Raw genomic sequence first — 8,388 nt, 5'->3', positions numbered from 1 at the left:
ACACACACACACACACACACACACACACACACACACACACACACACAGAGAGAGAAACACACACACACACGCGTGTGCAGGCAGGATTACACCTGTTTTAACGCATGCCGCTGCCGGTTTTCTGCCCTGTCATGACACCTCTGTCTCTCTTATTTAAATGCTAATCCTGACTCACGCGCCCCGACATAAGCCTCCACTGAGAACTTTTTGTTGACACGCGAGAGGAATCAATCAACAGCAGCGCTACCGTCGCCTAACCCAACGCCTGGAACAACAAGTCGCGTCGACCGGGAAAAAAAACACGAGGCGCGGCATCGTGTGTTTTGGTGTAAGAGGCCCACATCCCTTTGGGTCCCATGTGACTCAAACTGGGGTTCATAAATAAAGTCTCTCATGTTGTTTCTGTTCTGGATGAGCAGACACTAACCTGGCTTCTCCTTTGCTTGAGTTTGATCTTGACGAGCAGAATGAGGCAAACCAGCGACACAACCACGAAGAAAGCCAGGAAGATGCCCATGTCAAAGTATTCCGTGGGCTGCTGTGGAGGAGGGCAACACAAACACAAATTTGTCAAATAATAGTCACATACAATTTGTTAAAAAAAGGCTATTAAAAGGATAACGGTGGTATTTTTCATTCAGGACATTAGCTGTGTTAGTCGCTCAGAGGACCAGAGAAAATAATTAGTTGCGGCCCGACTGCAGATTTCAAAGAAAAAGAGAAGATTTGATGTTTTTTTTGTTTTCTTGAGAGGACGGAGACTTAAAGGGATAATTCGGGTGTTTTGGAAGTGGGGTTGTAAGAGGTACTTATCCACAGTCATTGTATCACCTACAGTAGATGACGGGCAGGAGTACTGACACGAGAGTAAAGCTGTGTACTGCTGTTGGAAGAGGGCAGCAGAAATACTTATGGTGGCCACATATGAAAGAAACACATCAATATCCGTTTAAGTGTACGCTACACTTGGAATATTTTCACCGCTTTATCTTGCCGGCAGACAGACTTCTCCGACAGTGAAACTTGTCTATGCTCTCCTCAGAGCACCAAGACTCAAAAACAGCATAGATGGGTTTCACTTTCAGTTCACTTCCACGTCTGAAAATGTTCTAAATATCTGAACAAGGGGGCGTGCCGACCTTCATCTACTGTAGTAGTACACTGATTATGAAGTACCTGATACAACCCTATTCACAACACCCGAACTACCCTTTAAGGGGGTGATGACTTCCAATGAATTCAGCACCCAAACCACGGCTCACAACTCACTGAGAACAGATTGTTTTATTCTTCATCGGAGAAACGTCTGTTATCGGACAGTCCTTTCTCTCGGGCTTTTATTATGTCTAGTTATTTGACCTCAAAGTGTGCCGCTCCTCTTATCGAATATTCAGAGCAAACAAACAGCTCTTTGAATGGCTGATATTAATCTCCCACAGTGCTGCGGAAAAAGAAGAAGAACAACAAACAGTTGCTCGGCCTCGGGGGCAGCGGAGAGCGGAGAAGAAAGGAAAAGGGTCAGATGTCACAGCTGGAATTTTCGTTTGTCTTCACATCTGAAAACTCAGCGCCGTTTGGTACGTGGGCCTCACATACATGTTCACCTCTTCCTCATGTTCCTCCCATGTGCCTCAGTTTAGTGTCACACACGCACACAGACGCGCACGTCATCTACACGGAGCGCGGTTTGAGGTTTTGGCATGCGCGCTTACCCTCGGTGGTCTGTGTTGTATCCGAGCGCGAGCCACTTTCTGCTTGTTGACGATGTTCATCAGCTTGATGGCGTCGTTGCCCTTCACGTAAACCACCGGCCGCTTCAGAGGATCCTCGGCAACCTGGTTGAGCTGAGGAGAGCAGAGAGAAAACGATATCAAACACAGACGCACTAATGTATGACAAAGATAGATCTGGTTTATCTGGTAAATAATGACCTTTTGGTTAAAACTGTCGTATAATGTCTTAAGTGGCATTATGGGAAATGTAGGATCTTGTGTTTTTTGAGCTTCATTCATCCTGGAGATTAAAAGTCAGAATATCTCAGCATCTGCAGTTTGACCATTCTTTTTTTTTTTATATATATGGCGCTTGTGAGTCCCCCAACTTTATGGATGTGCAATACTAAATCAGTGGCGTATCTCTTTAAATTCAACATTCAGACATAAACGTCTAGTGTGAAAGATTAACCGGCATCTAGCGGGGAGGTTGCAGATTGTAACCAACTGAAACTCCCCGTGTGCCAAGCGTGTTGGAGAACTACAGAAAAACACAAACGGCTCTCTTTAGAACCCGTGTTTGGTTTGTCCGTTCTGGGCTACCGTAGAAACACCGCAGCCGGCTCCGTGCAGAGGAACCGCTTCGTATGTAGACGTCAACGGCTCATTCTAAGCTAACGAATACACACACGATTCTTGCTTTTAGGGGATTATACACTAAAGAAAAACATACTCAGTAATATTATATTCCAGCTCTGCCAATAGATCCTTCCTAAATGCTACACCCTGTACCTTTAAAGATTTAAATATGTGGTGTGTCTTTTACAGTCACACTCAATCAACAAAGTTGGAGTCAAAGACCATGAACTCTTCTACCAACTACAGAAAAGGAACTTTCAGACATGGAAACTGTGGTCGCAGTTTGCCAGAGGGAGCTGGGGGAAGCAGTCAATGAAGAGTATGCTCTGGCTTTTGAGTCAGTTGACATCCTCCTTCACTCCTCCTCTCGTCTGCTGCTTGGAATCTGTAATTTGAAAAGCCCAAAAGGGAAATACCGAGGATATTCATATTTCTATTTCTTCTGCTGCCGTCATGTTCTCCAGTGAAATACTGTGTGTTCCGGTTCAAAAGTACAGACTTTGAAACGTTTGATCTCTCGCTTGAATCTGAGAAATGACTCCACCAAGACTGCAGCAGCTTGGCCTCCGACAAACAATTCAAGAAATTAAAGAAAAAGCACACCTATCAGTCCATTAAAGAAAAACGTGTGTGTTACTGTTTAAAGAAAGTTACAAACAAAACAGAAGTGTTTCAGCCACAATCACAAAGTATAAATAGAGGAAAAAGGCGGTCGAGTACATAACTTCATAAAGCTTCTCTCTTAATTTCAGCTCTGGGACCTTAATTCTCGCTAAGCTCCTCCTCCCTGCCCCTCGGCCTTGTGGGTCCTGTCTCTGCTGATCGGGCCGCTCAGACTGGAAAAGCCTCTCGGGGGAATTTAACACAGCCGCCCAGCGCTGCCTTTCATGTGGTCTGCGCGCAATCCCTTTTATCTCTGAGCTAGGAGCTTTACGACCCAGCGGCAGAGAAGAGGAGGCGAGGGAAAAAAAAAACAAAACCTGCAAGTCCAGACCTGGCGTGGCGAGGATGAATACCACAGGAGAATTCTTGCGACAAAGGCGCAACTTGTGTATTATACCTCTTAACAGCATAAGACTCAAGCACAAGAAAGAGTGGAAGAAAGAAGGAGGAATGTCCGGATGTGTGCGACAAGAAACGCACTTTGTTCTTACCGAGGCCCGTGTGCGCTGCCCCAAAAATGTGCACCCACAGACACATCCACAGAGTCTTAGGGGATGAGGTAATGTGTGCTACCTGTGCAATTATGAGCTTAACAGAGTTTGGTCATGGTCTAGTGAAAGCTGAACCTGGAGATCCATTTGCAGTCCTGTAAGAGGTGCAGTGCACTCCTCCAAACACAAGCTGAGCTCAAAAGGCCCAGAATGGTGGAGTACGCCGGGCTGATCCAACAAGCTTTTGAGCTGAACTTAAGATAGAAAGAGCATTGTTTGCACAAACAGCACACGCACAGCCAGCCAGCCAGTCAGAAGGGCATGCTGCTGAGTGTCTTTCATAGACGGATCAAGACAGATTAGAGCTTTTCGGTGTTGCTGAAACGCGAGTGTGTGAACGCCTGGGTCATTTTTTTAGGTCTGCACAAACCTGGTCGATGGCATCCGGATTCTCCGACACATCAAAGATGACGGCTGTGGCTCCCCGCTGCACTGCTCTCTTTGCCTGCAAAACACAAGACAAAAAAAAGAAAGAAAAAGAAATCGTTAGCTATATCCAGCACGAGTGAACAAAGAGTTTGGGGAGTGTGTGATCACAATGTCAACCGCGAGTTTTCACATTCAGATTCAGGCCACTAGAGGGAGTTCTCTGCCTGAGTGAAACGTGCAGATCCTCTGGAATGAGCAAATGAGAAAGAAAAGAGGTAAACAAGCCGTTGATGTCACTTGCTAGGGCGCACATGTGGCCCATGCGTCTCTTTCTCTGCAGTCATCATGATGTCAATGGAAGTAAACCTGCACCGCGTTACGCCAACAGCATGACATTTGCATAAATGCGTCAACAACCAATAATGTGTGCATGTGCTGCAACTCTGCAACGACATGGTGTTGAATTCGGCTGCGCACGCTCAGGAAAGTTGAATAAAGTTGCGGTGGATTTCAGACTGCTAAAAAAATGTGAGCTTCTTTCATCTGAGAGCAGGGAGAGTCACAACACAGAGGTCTTTTGAAGACTTCTGCTAAAGGCAAGAGATAAAGGAAACGCTTGGATCTGCAGAAGCACAAGTATCTCCTCGCAGAATCCAAATTGGCTTCCCCTCGTCTGGGAAAAAGAAAAAAAAAAGAAAAGTTCCTTTATCTTAACTGCTGCTTTCCCCTACAACCCGTTCTCACCCCGCTTGATTCACGGCGCCCTATTTAGACAACGTTTTGATGTCGGCGCTACATGATCTAAAATAGCTCTGCTGGAATCATATCCTGGTATTGTCGAGTGCCCTTGGGTTCTTGCCAGCGCTCATCATAACTGGAGGGAGAAGAGGGTCGGTGTGGGGTGTGTGGGGGGGAGATCAAAGTGACAATGTACAGTGCTGTGACTCTGTTGCCAAGTGGCTCCAGAGTGTCATCGCTCCAGTCAGCAGGCCCTTACAGAGGACACACAGACAGAGAGAGAGAGAGAGAGAGAGAGAGAGAGAGAGAGAGAGAGAGAGAGCACTGCAAACACGTGGCAAACAATGATGCGCCCATAGACCGTCTATGAGAAGTGGACGTCATCATCGTGATGTCATCCATTGGTTGGTGGATGACATTTGGGAAGCCTCGAGTTTGCCATTCAGGCTTTTTGCAACCGGTGAACAGAAGTGAGCGTATTAGGACTGCGGGCGAGTGACGTAGAGACGCCGTATACTGCTCTGGTAGCGACCTGTCAATCACAAGGTAGCCCCGCCCTAAAGCATACCCTACTTTATGGTCTATTTGACTCTAAATTAAACCATCATTTACTAAATGAACATCATGCTGTATTGAAGAAGACTTGCAACTAGAGATTGAGACCATAAACTCATGTTTACAATGTTTACTGAGGGAATAAATCAAGAGAGAAGTAGAGTCATTTTCTCATAGACTTCTATACAATCTGACTTCTGGAGTCGCCCCCTGATGGCCATTAGAGAGAATGCAGCTTCAAGACACTTCTGCACACGATTGACATCATTTTCATACTTATCGAACCGTTCATCGACTGCTCGTCTCCGGTTTGAAATCCTCTATCTTATGTTTGTCTACTTAATATTCATATATATATATATATATACATATATATAACCTTGTGATTTACTTTTAATTTGTGACGAGAGCTGCAGCTAATGGTTGTCTCAATTATTCAATAATCTCTCGATGATTTCTCCCGATGTTTGGGTCTATAGAAGGACCACCACCGGTCCTGTGAGGCCAAAGTAAGGTCTTGTTTGGACTGACCAACAGTCATTAACTTTCCAAGTCATAATGATAGAAAAATGTTTGTGACGTCGACTGAAGAAAAAGACCAATTTGTTAATTACTACTTTTCTGTAAATGGACTTCTTTCAGCACTACTCCGGTCTTAGTCAAAGCAGTTCGTTAAGCAAGAAGACCTGATGTATTCAATTATTTAAAAGTTTTATTTTGAAATAGTTTTTTTTTTTTTTACTCATTCACCTGCACTTCCGGTTCAGATGTTTCTGCCACTTTACAGCAGCTAGTTGTTCTAGCAGCTAGAACCAGAGGTACCGGTATATGCACTCTCCCGAATCAATGAGTCATTAATCATACTAAATATAGAATATGCAACACGCGCGTGGGTCTTCCTGACTGCAGGTACCTTTGGTGGGACTGCTGCCGCGCGGACAAGTCGCAGCAAGAGGAACATAGAAGCAAACTAACAAAAGGCCTTTGACATAAGGGGGTGGCAGATGCACCACTCTGTGAATCCCACTTTAAATCAGCTTCAGGAAAACGTAAACGCATCTCGACTCTGAAGTGTGCGCGCGAGCCCACGTCTCAATTAGATTTCCCCCTCGGTTTAATCCACGGACAATATGTTTATGAATCTGACTTTCATAGCTCATCAAAGGCTAATTAACCCTGCAAACTGATTCGATCTTTCCCCGAGAGAGAGAGAGTGTGTGTGTGTGTGTGTAAGCCTTGTCAAACACGGACACATTCAAACAGCGACGCGCCATGAACACAAGCTCCTCCAACTTTCTCTCTTTCGTCCTGCCTCCTTTACATAAACTAACATCGCGCTTTTTTCTTTCTTCTCTCACTTTTCTTTTCTTTTTTTCTGTACTTGGAATGTTCAAAAGCGAGCGGAGCGAAAATCTCTCTCGGCTTTTCCCTCTCACCCAGTTCTCTCTCTCTGCTCCACGCTGCCAGGCTCCAGCCTCCCCCCATTTAATTCAGCGCTAGTCTGCTCCTTTGATGTTAGCTCTCCCAGTTAATAATTAATAGCTCTCGGTAAGAAGCTTTGAGAAGAAAGAGATCTCCCTCCTAAAGAATCTCCACTCGGGCAGGCCTGCGCTGCAGTGCAGGGACTTGCCTGACGACAACAAAAATGCAGCCACAGGCAAACTGTCTCTCTTAAGAAGCATGACACATCTCCCTCCCAACCCCTCAAAAAAGAAAAACTACAACCTCGGATCTTGTTTTGTGACTAATGGTTTTTTTTTTTTTTACTTTGTCATGTTGCTAAAGACTTTAACACTCGGGTGAGGAAATACTGTTTACTTCACCGAGTCTGGCTTTACAACGCCCAAGTGGCAGAGCTCAGCTGCAACTTTTCAAATAAAGTAAAGTAAGGGTCCAACACGCTGGACATGTAATCTTTCATTCATACCAGTTCCATTGGGACCGAACAGGAATTTCAAGAGCGCCTTGTTCATTAAGCTCGTAGGGGGTGAAGTCGATGCGAGAAGACATTTGTCATCTTCTTATTAGAAATCCAATATTTCAAAATGTTACTTTTTTAGCCGTCGGAGTGAAAAGTAGGCTACTAGCAGTGTAGAAGATTTGAGCTTCATACAGCACACCTGTCACCAGAGGTGGGACCAAGTCATGGTTTTGCAAGTCACAAGTAAGTCTCAAGTCTTTGCACTCAAGTTCCAAATTTTGAAGCAGAAAAAAATTTAAATAATCAAATATTTCACACAACAGCAAAGATTTGAGGAAAGCCTAAAGGACGACTACAGATGTGCGTAGTTCTTTTGTTTGTTCTTTCCTAGCCGGATTTATCTTGTGACCCCAGGGTTTGGAACCACTGGAATCAACTTAATTTAGTCAAAACCAGCTCCTCCTCGACCAGCTACAACGGTAAAAAGCTACATGCAAATTCATCATAACGTATGTGGCCATTGTACTGCAGAATAAGTACTTTTAGTACATTTTGCTGATAATACTCCTGCATTTAGAAACCCGCTTTGGTTACAGGATTTTTTACATTCTTGTGTCAGTGCGTCTACCTAAAAGGATCTGACGCTCCACCACTGAGGACGAATAGGAAGAAGAGTTAATCAACAACTAGAAATTCTACAAAAAGTGCACAAAATATTTTCCTCACAGTTGAAACATCCCCATGCGTTGTGCTTAATGAGTAGTCCAGTCGCAAAGAAGACAAGGGGGGGTGGGGGGTACCGTGTCACAGGTACTTCACAATACTGCTGGCTAAACAAATTTCCCGCTGGCTCGGAGGCATGACAATCAGGGTACAATCTTCCCTGAGTGTACGAAAAAAGAAACCCGCAGCAGAAAGCACGGAGAGAAGCCAGTCTAGACACAGAGGAAAATGAAAGCTATGTTTAGCATCCCCAAGTAAGCCTGCCAGCTCCCAAGATCTGAGGGAGAGAAATTCTCACTCGTCTGGAAAAGAGACTTTTCTCAGCGCATAGCGCTCCCTTTCATCACTCACTGAGGATTCTCATATTAGCACACCGGCTCAACACCATGCATGTAGAGATGTGTGCTCACGTTCAGTAATATGCACACATGCATGGGAAGCAGAGAGTCGGGTGCTCACATGCACACACGCACACCTGGATTACACCTGCAGACACACGCACACACCTGGATTACAC

The 8,388-nt window shown here is 45.0% G+C and overlaps 1 protein-coding gene across 4 annotated transcripts in view; it reads right to left on the bottom strand.

Moving 5' to 3' along the window:
• The window catches only part of znrf3 (zinc and ring finger 3), a 67,905-nt gene that overhangs the window by 6,128 nt on the left and 53,389 nt on the right, over window positions 1-8,388 (bottom strand). For 3 of the 4 annotated variants that reach the window (XM_031848905.1, XM_031848903.1, XM_031848906.1), the window contains exons 3-5: window positions 3,936-4,010; window positions 1,713-1,844; window positions 428-538 (exon numbers count right to left, since the gene is read on the bottom strand). In XM_031848905.1, the coding sequence (XP_031704765.1) occupies window positions 428-538; window positions 1,713-1,844; window positions 3,936-4,010 (318 nt within the window). The remainder of the gene's footprint in view (window positions 1-427; window positions 539-1,712; window positions 1,845-3,935; window positions 4,011-8,388) is intronic. The other variant, XM_031848904.1, reaches the window with a different exon arrangement.

Source organism: Anarrhichthys ocellatus, unplaced genomic scaffold (genome assembly GCF_004355925.1).
Source record: "Anarrhichthys ocellatus isolate YVR2014 unplaced genomic scaffold, GSC_Weel_1.0 scaffold9, whole genome shotgun sequence".
NCBI lineage: Eukaryota > Metazoa > Chordata > Actinopteri > Perciformes > Anarhichadidae > Anarrhichthys > Anarrhichthys ocellatus.
Note: the sequence above shows the minus strand (reverse complement) of the source record. Positions and strands in the feature narration are given on the sequence as shown.